This window comes from Hippichthys cyanospilos, chromosome 9 (assembly GCF_059441005.1).
Source record: "Hippichthys cyanospilos isolate Australia breed blue-spotted pipefish chromosome 9, RoL_Hcya_1.0, whole genome shotgun sequence".
In the NCBI taxonomy this organism is placed as follows: Eukaryota; Metazoa; Chordata; class Actinopteri; order Syngnathiformes; family Syngnathidae; genus Hippichthys; species Hippichthys cyanospilos.
In genome coordinates this window covers 5,479,041-5,492,038 of record NC_142377.1, presented here as the reverse complement: position 1 = coordinate 5,492,038, position 12,998 = coordinate 5,479,041, and the positions used below count along the sequence as shown (strand labels likewise).

The window sequence follows — 12,998 nt, the reverse complement described above, 5'->3', positions numbered from 1 at the left end:
AATACAGTAAGTGTATGTGAAGACCTGCATAGAGAATGTGATGCACCAAATTTCTCTGCCCATGTGATGAATAATTGGCCTGCATTAAGATCCAGAGCCACTTTCAAGCAGCAGCCAGAGTCCGTTCGACTACAACGATCTGAAACACTGTCAGGCACAATGATCGGAAGGTAGAGTTGCATTGTTGTTGATCTGTGATTGTTTCAGTGGCATAAAAACATGGTGATGGGCCCAATTGCAATGTATTTTTTTTTGTGCTCCCCAAATGCCTTACCCTCAACGTAAGTGCAATGCACACACATGTGCAGGACCACTTGAGAGAACTGCTACTTATCACCAAAGATTTTTGCAGGCCTCCAAGCTTCATATCGAGATATATTTATGTTACAATACCACAAAAATGTTCCACTATATTATAGTATATTATAGTTTATTTCTTTATGGCTGGCTTAACGGAAGAGTGGTTAAAACGTCCGCCTCACAGTTTAGAGTTCCGAGTCCAATTCCAGCTCATTCCTGCCTTCCTGTGAGGAGTTCGTATGTTCTCCCCATACCCCAGTGGGTTTTCTCTTGGCGTACCGGCTTATTCCCACATTCCAAAAACATGCATGGTAGGTGTAGGTACATTTTAAGGTGTGATTGGGTGCGTGAATGGTTGTTTGTCCCTGACTGCCTTGCAATTGGCTGGCAACCAATTCAGGGTGTCCCCTGCCTACTGTCTGTAGATAGCTGGGATAGGCACCAGCAAGCCAGTGACACTAGTATGGATAGTTGCAATAGAAGATGGATGGATGGATAGATGGCTTAAACTGATGAATAAGTAAAGTATTAATTGAACATTAGTATAAGCTTGTGTGATGGTTAATTTCCTTGCAGTTGTTCTCACCTGTGACTGAGCTGAGTGCCCCGCAGACTCGACATGGTGTCCTCCAAATTCTGGCGGAGGTCGAGGACATTCTGTACCGTTCGCTTCCTCTGTGACTCGGGATCTGTGGTTTGATTAAAAAAAAAAAAACACACACACATTTATTTTTCACTTTCTTTTGACCATCCTGTAAATGAATTTTACCTTCTGTAAAAGTACTCATGGATATCGCATGTAAATACCTATGCTTGTGTGTACTGATGGGGATAATGTTTACAGATCAATAAACAAATGTTGGCGACTCGGTGGCACAGTGCAGGTATATTGAACAATTTAAACTGTCCTTTGATGTGATTGGGTGCATGAATGGTTGTACGTCTCTGTGAGCCCTCCCGTTGACTGGCAACCAATTCTGGGTGTCTACTGAGCGAAGTCAGCTGCGATAGGGACCAGCAAGCATGCGACCGTTGTGAGGATAAGCATCTCTAGAAAAGGATGGATGGATGGATAATCACCAGGCTTCGCACCGATTGCCAAATAACAAATTAAGGTAAATCACAGAAATCTCCAAATGTAATAATCCCTATAGTAACACACTGACAACTAACAACATTTTTTTTTTTCCTTTTGGTTGTGAAAGAAACCATCAGTTCACACAAGGAGAACACAATTAGTTGTCATAATCCAATAATGACTGCTCGGTAAAAGTAATAAATTCAGCCATTTAATACACTGGCATAGAAGACTGGACATGATGAAAGAATGATGCAACAGAAGAGCAATCCAAAAAAAAAAAACAATTTGGAAGAAATGAAGAGGGAGCTGAGGGAACTCTTCTATTGCATCACAAGGAAGCACTTAACAGGAGGACTGAAAAAAAAAACTGAAGAGACGGCTTTTCTTTTGTAATTCACTTGTAGATGTAAAGAGCACACAATCTGGGTGAACGAGCAGGTGTCGAGCCAAGGAATGTTGTTCATTTAAGCCACTGAAGTAAGTTAAACCAGTCTTGTGATTACGTTCTTGTGTGATAGATGGCATATGTCATGGCTACATTCAGATCACAACCTAGCTTCATGAGCCTGAGCTAACTCGCTAGCCAAGATTGACATTTCTACTCTATCCCCTGGCTTACTGTATACTCACACATAATAGTTGAAATTTGGCATCCACAGAGAATGTGCTATCTTTAAAAAAATAAAATAAAAAAAGATAGTTCTACTGTGCAGAAAGCAGTATTGAAATGTCGTCAAGTCAAATCTGTGAACCCTTTCATGCTTACAGGCAGCACCGCTGATTTCAAATTACGTCTTCCGTTCTCTCTCCATAAGTCAGGGGGTATTGCGACATTTACAGAACTCGTGCATGACCGATCACTTATCATTATAGTGAAATGTTAGGTCAACATACACCCCCAGCCACTATGCCAGCCTCTGTGTCTAGTTTTTATGTCACGTCAGCACCAATATAAATGTCTCCATTTTATGCGGATGTGAATCTGGCGTCTTAATGATATAGAATCTGTGTCACTGTCACTTTTATTTATTTATTTATTTTAATCTGACTGCTTCCTTAATCACGTCACATAAATCTACATCTAAAACATTTTTAAAATACAAATTCCTCAGAACAGGTAAAATCAAGATATATATCTTGAAAACAAAACACAGATCTATGTGCCGGCCTGGTCCCAATTCCTTGTGAATAGCGGTGGTTAACCGTAAATATAATTTTAAAAAGTACATTTAAAAATAAATAAATATTTTTTTTCTAAAAAAAAAAAAGAAAACAACTATTTTTTGGGTCCACTGTGTATGACAAGATAGCATTTTTATTTAAGTTGCTTGGAACTAATGGCAATTTATTTGGATCTTTTTCCATTTGTTCATATAACACATTTTATATTGAGCATTAAACTAAAATAAACCAAAAATAAATAAATACAATAATCAATTGCAAAGAATTGAACAATGTAAAATGGTGCTATCGTGTTCCGTTTTTGACATTGGGTGGCATGACAGAAGACATTAAAAAAAATAAATAAATAAATAAATCATGATGTCATGTCAAATACATTGGCCGAATTTGCTAACTACTGAGCTATAAATAAAGTCAATTTAAAAAGGAAATATAAGACAGATTGTTTTATAATACATCATGGTGCATAGCAAAATAACTGAGCAGTAGCACAATGAAGCTAGATGCTAATGTGAATGGTCCAGTTTTTGTCACTGAAGCAATCTGCAAGCAATTTGGCACATTCGTAGCAATTGGTCACCAATGCCTGGAAAGTTTCAGTGCTGATCTTTGCATTACTTGTACAATTTTTTGTGTATTGTAACGTTCATTGTTAGGCATGAAGAAACCTGTAGGCACAACTGAGAGTCAGTCGGGACCACTCAACCGATTTTTTTTTTTCGATTTTTCTTCTATTAAAAAAAAAAAAGTGATTGGACAGAACCATAACAGAGTGACTTACAAAAATATTCACCCCTTGGCTTTTTAAAGCTGCACCTCCTCCAGTGTTATTTTTGGTATTTATGTTGCTTCTGGATGCACAACTTGACTGGTCAGGGTATTTGAAGGGCAGCCGTCACCTGGCAATTTTGTAGTTCTCAAAAGGCTAATTATATGCTAATCGAGCTGTCATACAGAGAAAAACTGAGGCAAGTTAATGGAAACGCAAGTCATGAAATCCTGTGTTGTCGCATGCATCAATATAGTTTTAAGGAGGGAAAAGACTTTGTGGTGAATGGTCAATCATTAAAAAAAAAAAGTCCTAAATGTTTTTGTTTTTTTTGGGTGACAAAGTTAAAGCACGCCTCTTAGTCATCAGACATTATTGGAATTTAGACGGGCATGTGATCATTGAAAAAAAAACAAAAACGTCAAGCAACAGGAAGTTCCTCATGACTTAAGATTGTACAAGGAACGTTACCAGCTAATCTTTATGCATGAACTCATTCACTGTTTGATTGCTTCTAAACAATGAATGTGTTTGTGGCCGTGAATAAGTTACACTTCTAATAAGAATCGTTCTTACAGAGAATTCATGCAAATGGAGAAACTAATCTAAGATTGACATGACTCGCGCAAAAGCGCTTGTGTAATCGACTCTGCTTTTCACAAACATTTGGCTTGAACTACATCAAAGCAGAGAACGTCCAACATTGAAAAGCATAATCGTAGGCAAATTAATAGGTACAGTATATGCAGGCAAATTAATAAGTGTTTGGTCTACGGAAAAGAAAATGAATGCTCTCTAATCTGAACCAGAGATGGTTTATGGTAAGTACGACATGCGTCAGCAAGGAAAAGTTCATTGGCCTTGAAATGTTTATTAATATCAGTAATGTTAGTTTCATGAAACAATTGTTTAACAATTAACCAAAGTCCTGAGTTTTGAAAATGGTTGTATTAATCTCCTCAATTTTCATTTTCAGATATTATCTTTTAAAATTTGAAAATAAAAGTTATGTTACCTTGAAAGTATACAGTGTATGCAATATAAATTAAACATTAAACTCTACAAGACATAGCACAGACTTACACATTTTATTGATGAGTTTATGAAATGATAGAGAATATTTAAATATCATCTTGGAACTAAAATACACATATTTCCATGTAATGTACCACCTGCAATGTCCGGAACCTTTGATGGGCAGCACTGCAGTAAATAAAAAATAAATAAATAAATAATAATAATAATAATGATACCATCCCCCCCACAAAAAAAAAAAAAACTCCACAAAATTCGAAAGTTGCTCGTCAAAGGTCAATGATTCACAATTTGGATGAAGTCAAGCAGATCAAGATGCTCCCAGCTCTCTCAAGTAAAAGCTTCAGACTAAAAGCCTGATAAGGCAATTGAGGTCCATGTATAATTCAGTCAATTAATTTTAAAGTTAGCTTCAGCAGAACTTTGGTGGCATGTTGCATGCTATGCTGTTGCAATTCTTGACATGACTATCTTTCCTAGGCACACTTTTTTTTTTCCACCAAGCAATCCACAACCTATGTGTAACCTGAACCATGCAAACTGTACAGATCGCAAATTAAGTCGAACAAAACTTACTGTACATTCATGAACACAAATGAACTGGCACTTAATTCTCATTCCAGCGATTCCATTTGTTCACACGAGGCATGAAGTCCAAATATTATGTCGTGAGCAGTGGTGGGAAATTTGACTGATTTGACCCTATATGGAGTAGTGAAATCTTCATAAAAAATAGGATAAATTCACACAGTCTGACTTTTCTTTTTTTATCTATGAAAAATAAACTACAATTTTGTATTTCATTTCATAATGGGATATTTTGTGCAGGCCCCAAAAATAAATATTATATTAAACAGTATAAACACATTTAAATTAGAGGTTGACTCTAAGAAAAAAAGGTTTAAAAAAATCCAAGGAGGTGAATTCTTTTGCAAGGCACTGTACCTCTGATAAATACGTCTTCATAAGCAAGCAACATGTCTGATAGGCATCCCCATGGGCTAACGAAGCATGTATAATATGTTTAATCAGCACAAATGTATTCATTACAATGCAAGCAGGAACATGTGCTCATTGATACCACAACTAATTATTTTATTTACAGTACCATGTTGGCCATAAATTGCCTCCTGGAAACCCTATACAAGATCCAACAGGATATTTTTACTGTCACAAAGATAACAATAGGATCGTAGTCTGCAGTGATGTGAAACTGCACTGCATCAAATTGAGTTTCAGTAGCGTGCCCCTATTAATGTTGCGAAATAAGGTCAGTGGAATATTAGAAACAGCTCTCATTGCGATGCAGTATAATTTGCACAACCACAAGCACATTGTGACACAAATACTTCTGACTGTCAATCGAAATTGAGCTTTAAAGGCCTGCCATAGAACAAAAGAACATCAGAATCATTGATCAATCGCCGGCTCGGTTGATAGAAGCGACATCGATCTGCACAAAGAGAAGACACCATCTTCTCTCTGCCATTGCCATTTGCACACAGGGTGCAAACCATCTGTCAGCGCCCTAACACATGAATGGAATCGGGAGGAGGCTAAATGTGCGCCTGCCTTGAAAATGTATTCAATATGGCACACAGGTCTGTACATATTTTTCTGCTTTGGGGAGCAGCAAACAGGAGGTTTTGACATGAGGAATAAGGCTGATGGTAATCATCACCACTGAGCCCTCGGGTGCTTTTTTTGTTTAGCTTTTGCAATTATATTGTGATCAGGAAACAAGCACATTTCACACAATTACAGTCATTCTCTGAGGGAAAGGAAGAGCAATGCAGCACAGCACATGACCACAAACCTCATCCAATCCAATCCAATCCAATCCAATCCCCTAGCTGGAAAACATTACACTTTAAGAGGAAATGTGTGTCTATTTGGAGATGGGAGCAATTTTTGTTAGGCTGTAGTGTGTGAGCAGGTGTCTGCGTGGAGGGGTGTGTGCCCATTCAATATACGTTAAGGCTCGTACAAGTGGGGTGATGCTATAAAGTACCCTCATGCTCACATCCATCCAGTTTACAATATGTGACAATATCCCAGCTGCCTTGGGGTCGAAGGCAAAAAACATCCTGGGAAATTGTGTCAACCCTCAGCATCTATGTTAAGCACTACAAATCTTTGGCAAAAAGCACCTCTTCATTTTTCGGACCACTCAAGCTGGAACCTATCCTAGCGGACTTAGGGCAGCTATGACCTGCCACTAGTCATGTGTAGAACCACAGAGATGAGATTGAGTCCAGCTGCACAAAATTCAGTCATGTGAACCACTCAGCTACAAATAGCCAAAGCACCCTCCATCCATTCATTTTCTATATACCGCTTATTTTTAAGTGTTGTCGCTGAGCTGTTGACCATCCAAGTTGACTGTGGACAACTCCACCCTGAACAAATTGTAGTTAACTGCAAAGATCGGATCAAGCCCAGCTGCACACTTCAGCTTGAACCACTTCACAATAAATGGTCAAAGTACTATTCATCCATCCAGCCATTTTGTACGGCTCAGTAAAGTGAGTGAGGTAGTGAGATAACTACTGACTAGGCAAATATATCTTGGACAGGCCGCTTGTCAATCACACACAACTCTTGTGATCAAAGTTGTACAAAGGCCAGCTAGGTGAACCACTACACTACCAAAAACCCATCCATTCATCATCAGGTTACTCTGATCAGATCAATCCAAGCTGTCAGCTATGTGAAACACTACCAGATGCTAATTATCTATTGAAATTCGCCCTGCTCCACTCACCCAACATCTGGCTGAAGAGCAGCTGCTCCAGGTCACCCAGCACAGTGACCACGAGCTCGGGGTCCACCTTCAGGAAGGGTTTGTCCCCTCCTTCTTCTCCCTCGCCCTTGGAGCCAGAATCCCCTCCAGCTCCCGGCTTCTTGGCGGCTGCTTTGGCCTTGCTGGAGAGGATCTCATCATCCGACCTTCCATCCTCCGGGGCCTTGCTGAGGGGTTTCACTTCTGCGTACGGAGCACGGGGGATCCGGCTTTGCTTGCTGGAAACAGAAGGAGCTGCCAGAGGAGCAAAAGGCTTGGGTTTTCCTTGGAAAAGAGAGTGTTCCGACTTGGACAGATTGCGAGAGAGTGGGGCTCCACCACCTTGCACCTTGCCTGTCGGCTTTCCCGTCTTCCTCAAAGCGCCCACCCCGGGCTTGTCCATGTCATCGCACCACTTTGGCTCGTAAAGGTGTAACTTCTTCTCAGCATCAGTAAGCACAGCCAGGTTGGTCATGGACCTCTGCTTGCGGAGGCTGGAGGCCACCGGCAGCCTGCCCTCAGAGCTACCTGCCCGGTAAACCTTGAGTTCACCTCGCTGGGTACTCTGAGGCACCGCTGATTTGGGCCTTTTGGCCCCGAAGCCAAGTCCTTTACCATCTGCTTGACTGTATGCTTTGGAGCTATCCATCTTGAAATCTTGTTCCCTGCCTTTCACACTACTCCCAAGCATGACTCCTGCATGGGAGCGGAGAGATGAGCATCAGCCGGCAAGGGAGAAAAATGAGGTTGCGCGTTGCAGCCTGCTTCCAGCACAAAGAAATCCTGCGAAAAAAAAAAAAAAGGCTTCCTCTTGCAGCAATCGTGCAAACCTTCTTCCCTCCTTTGCTCCTTCTCTTTCCGCACGCTGCAGCTGTTGCAGTGCTGCCCAGGCGTTCCCTTCCCTAACGTCCTGCTTTTCCACCCCCCTTCTTTTTTTCACCCCTTCACCACGCGCCTCCCTCCAAACACACCCCTCCTGCTGCGGGAGTGCGCAGCAGCAGAATGACAGCGGCAGCAGACGCAGCGACGCTCCCCTCCTCTTCTTCTTCCTCCTCCCTCTCTTACCTCCTACTTCCCTCCCTTCTCCTCCATCGCTTTTCCCTGCATTTGCACATTCTCGCCTTTCTCACTGTGAAAACCCCCCAAAAAAAGCACCAGTCTGATGTAACAGCGCATTTTTCTACCGGTTCCGCTAATGCCTTTGTTCTGCCAATCGCCCCCACCTCTAGCTTCACCTCCACTGTTTGTTTGCTGCACTCATCATTTGCGAGCTGAGCCAGTAGCCGATTGATATTTACCAAGATCTGCATTTTAGAAATGTGTCAATAGTTGATTTTTTGGATTTACAGAATTTTTTTTTCCAGAATCAAACTCATGCAGTCATACTGAAATATATTCTATCCATGAAAAAGTAGCAGTAACGGTTCTTCACTTCACTGTACTGATTCAACTGCAATGGTGCTCGAGTTGTTAATTATGGCTTTTCAGTGGCAACAGGTACTATGTAATTGGGCTTCAGGATATACAACTAGAGACGTTTTTCTGACTAGCTGAAATATCCTGTTTGACAAATGCATCTTTATGAGAAGGGTTCACATAATAAATGAGATTAATGAGTGTTTTCCCTGTCTTCTGATCAGTTAATTGGGCCCTGATTGTCAGAAGAATCTTGTCCAGTATTACAATCACAAATCTTTTTGGGTGTGGTCAACACAGAGTTTGGCCAAGCCATGGACTCAATACATAGAATAGAGGTGCAACTGGTTAGGCTGAACGTTTCAGTGACAGTGAGCCGAAGCTTATTTTTACTCTTTCCTCTCGGTTCTTTGTTGTGCTTTTTGTACAATTTGGACGGTCGGTCTTGGTAAAGCGCCTGATATCTTGCTTTTGGGGAGGAGCGTTGCAAATGGTGGTGTACTGTGTTGGTCTGTTAATTATACACTTTAACCACTGCAACAACACACATGCCCAATTGTTTTTCATCATGCGTAGTTTCACTTTCAATTTAAAGAAGTTGAAAATGGGTACGGTATCAAGAGTAGGGTGGCGAAAAATAATTTTTCAGTTTTTTGTGCCAACGGATGCGTTTAATGGCAGTGAGGTTATTGTAGCTGTTAGCCCACAGGTGTAAAGTGGAAAAAAGGCTTTAATTGGAATATTTTCACAAGGCAATTGTAACACACGCAAAACGTTGTTGAATAATGTGAACAGAGCAACATTAAAAGCGCTAACGCCACATGTAACTTCACCGCATTTCCTTCTGAATGTTGTTGAGCAACCTGTTCCGAGGCAGCATACTGCAATTGTTGGGCCTGAATCCATTTAGTTGCCACCAAGGTCTAAGATTATGATGCATTTCAATGCATAAAAAAAACAGAAATTGTCAGAAAATGTCAGGAATCTAGCATTAGTTAAATTACTAAATTGATTGAAAATGACCATACTGACTGTAGAGCCACTCATTCAGTTACACATGCCAATGCACCCAGCAACAACTGTTGAGGCTTCAGTCAATGCAACAACTGGAGCAACTGCATCTATCCTTGTTCCAAATCCAGATCCCTTTTCTAGGCTTTTATTTACGATACCAGTTGGGTTGCGTTAGAACACTTTAACATCACAGAAAACACTCATCACTGGAATTGTGATGCCTTGTTAAAATCTGCCCAAATCTTTCGTCAAGATGTTTTGTCTTTCCTTTCCCGGCATGTTAAAAAAAAAAAAAAGATTTTATAAAGTCCACTTTAAGAGCCTCAGCAAGTGACATGTGCCAATGTAAGCAAGTTAGCACGCCCATAACCACACATAAAAGTATGCTTAAGAAACATATAATTACACACACACACGCACGCACACACACATACGCCTACACACACAGTTCAGCATCCAGTTTCTCTCGTGACACTTAAAACTAATCCCCCTTTAAAAAAACTACACATTTAAGATATAATATTCCACAAGACACAAAACACAAAGCGGGACTCACAAGAAGAAGTGCATCATGGGAACCAACCCGTATTTTATGACATCTACACAAGACCTCATTACACACACACAAACCACAGCCTAAAACACATACATAGTCCTGGCATCCAGTGTCCCTTCCAAAAGTGCAATGGAGTATATGCACATCTACTTTCAAAAATATGCAAAATAAAGTTGTATAGCACGTGGCTCTTACCAACATTGCTACTATAGATATGAGGGCTGTCGAAGTTGGAGAGTATTTCTTTTAAACAGTGAAGAACATTGACTCTATTAGTTCGATTCTATTTACTTCCTGTGGCAGGCAAATGCTAACTTTGGAACCAAATTCAACAGATCACAAAGACAAAGTCGCGCCATCTGCCTGGCTGTATGCTTCGGGGCTGTCCATTTTGAAAAAAAAGTTGTTAGGCCTCAAGATATGTTAAAGTGTGTTTCATAGATTTTTGTATTAACACAAGTCAATGTGTTAATATATATATTCTCCCAACCCCTATCTCCCTGCTTTGCTGAACTCTGACCTGTGCAATGTATTCTCCAAACTATTATTGTAGCCTCTTGTAGTATTTCTTGTCCTTTAAATCTAACAATGGAATTGGTCAGTTGGGCTCCTGACTCAGTTGACAACATTTTCTTGATGAGAAGCACAAAGGACCCTTCTTGCCCGTTCATTTTGAATACACTGCAAAGTCCAAAACTGTCTGTCACAACAGGCCGCTAAAACACATCAGTGCTTTTCTTCAAATGTGTTAAGCTAGGGAGGGACACGGACTTTCGCATTTGTTCAGGCAATTAGGTTCTGGGAACATGTTCAAGTCCTCCTGCCTTGTGCTGAGTAGAGGTCATGGGCCCGCACCCACCGTTTACTCAATAGCGTGTTTGTTTTGAAGGAGAGAAACCAAGAACGTAAATGAATCCTTGGCTGGCTAATTTCTGCCACTCTAAATTTTCTGCAAGCCAACAATGTTGTTTGTTTCGAGATGGGGATATGAGCTCCCGCCATAACAAAGAAGGAAGAACTGCTATGCTTGATTTGTGTCATAAAATTTTTCAACGCAAGGATTGCCTTTGGTAAAGAAAAACCAGCAATAAGCATCAAGTTCTTAGCCTCTTTCTCAGGCAATATTGATGCCTACCGCCACCGTTGATAAGCCTCAAAGTCACTGAAGTTGCAGTAATGAGTGAGGTGAAGAGTGATTGAAAGAAAGCGGCTGAAGAAGGAGATACTATGCTGAAGATTGATAAAAGAGAACTCTTAAGTTCCTTCAATAGAAAACAGTGTCCTGTTCTGTGGCATGTGCTTTCCTTCACATCTGTCTTTGATTCCCTCTCCAAGCGACCATCCCAGTGCACCATCATGTTTTGTGTGGACGGACTCTTCCGCAGCTGGCCTTCCCCTAGTGCAATGCGTCATATTCTAGGACCGCTCAGCTGCAAGGATGATGCTAGAATGACGAAATTGGGATTTCAGGATCAGAGGGCCGCTTGAGGGAGAGCCATGTTGAAAACGTGCGTTTATGAGTGGAGGGTAATTACGTCTACAAAGACAAAATATGTGTAAACATGAGTACTCACACACTAGAGACCGCTGCCAAGGCTTTAACATGTGTAAGCAGCCAAGATCTTAGGATCCTAAATGGAATAAAATCCTTCATAGGCAAAATAAATGACAATCCGATTTGACAGAGGTATTTTCCATCTACATTTCCGGCAAATGCAGAGTCTGGATCAGATCTGGATGGGGTGTTTTTTTACCATTTTGGCCTTGCGTAGTCGGGCCAAAAAGCCCCAGACAACTTTCTGTGTGTGTGTGCGTGTGTGTGCGTGTGCGCGTGTGTGATATATATTATATATTTATTTATTTATTTATTTATTTGTTTATATATACATATTATTATTATTTATTTATTATTTATTTTTTTGCCAAGCCCCCCCAGGAAAGAGAAAACTTTTCATGCTCCCACCCCACTCGACATACTGCCTAGAAATAAGATTAATATCTATAAAAATCATATAAGTATACCTAAACCTGTATACTTTTTAACATTAACAAAAGCAGAAAGCAATATAAATCAACTTTCAACAACTGTTTTTATTATATTTACCTTTATATATTTGTAACAATTATTTTGACTGCATTTATACAGGTTACAGCTTTGTTTAAAACAGACAAAAATAACCAAGTGTATCAAAGTGCCTAAAACTAAGAAAAAAAAAAGATAAAAATTCTTATTTTATTGCATAGCCTTTTCCCTGGAGTCATCCGCGCCCCCCCAAGGGGGGTCTCGCCCCACTATTTGAGAAGCACTGGTATAGACATACATTACATGGTCGTATAGACAGCTTAGTTTAGATACACCATCAAACACAGCTTTGTCTTCGTCATTTTTTTTTCTCAAAAACAACATTAGTTTAGCAGTGTAACTAGTAATGTGGATTTGTAGACACTGGAAAACCACATATTATATAACCAAACAAATTTTTTCCTCAAAAATGCTCATTGAAATGAACCAATTTGAATCAAGCATAAGTTTAATTTTGCAGTACAAATATTACTTTAATTCATTACAGCCAGCTGTTGTTCTATTGTTAATGAAGCCTGGTGACACATGCTGCTGCTCTATATTTGGGAATCAAATAACAAGCCTGCACGGTCTGTTTCCCCATTGAAAAAGAAGAAAAAAAAGAGAAGCCAGACACTAAAATGACGTGAAAGCTGATCCGCTCATCAAAGCACTCAAGTCTGCGCCTGTCCAGCCTCCTCATAGACACACTTAGTCTCTGGTCTAGCATTTCCCTGGGGAACATCTCAATCATTATGATAATTAAGATGTTTTTTTGTTTCGTATTTGTTTTTTTTATAA

General features: G+C 40.2%; 2 protein-coding genes across 3 annotated transcripts in view; one reads left to right on the top strand and one right to left on the bottom strand.

Moving 5' to 3' along the window:
- Window positions 1-7,938, bottom strand: part of LOC148418616 (neuron navigator 1-like) — a 46,500-nt gene extending 38,562 nt beyond the window's left edge. The window contains exons 1-2 of the mRNA XM_088423881.1: window positions 7,132-7,938; window positions 887-989 (exon numbers count right to left, since the gene is read on the bottom strand). Of these exons, the coding sequence (XP_088280007.1) occupies window positions 887-989; window positions 7,132-7,840 (812 nt within the window). The 5' untranslated portion in view covers window positions 7,841-7,938. The remainder of the gene's footprint in view (window positions 1-886; window positions 990-7,131) is intronic.
- Window positions 1,253-12,998, top strand: part of csrp1b (cysteine and glycine-rich protein 1b) — a 34,245-nt gene continuing 22,499 nt past the window's right edge. Inside the window, exons 1-2 of one of the 2 annotated variants that reach the window (XM_088423875.1) lie at window positions 1,253-1,415; window positions 1,786-1,858. Coding sequence is in view for 1 of the 2 variants with exons in the window: in XM_088423874.1 (XP_088280000.1) it covers window positions 1,369-1,415 (47 nt within the window). In the remaining variant the exon portion in view is untranslated. The remainder of the gene's footprint in view (window positions 1,416-1,785; window positions 1,859-12,998) is intronic. The other variant, XM_088423874.1, reaches the window with a different exon arrangement.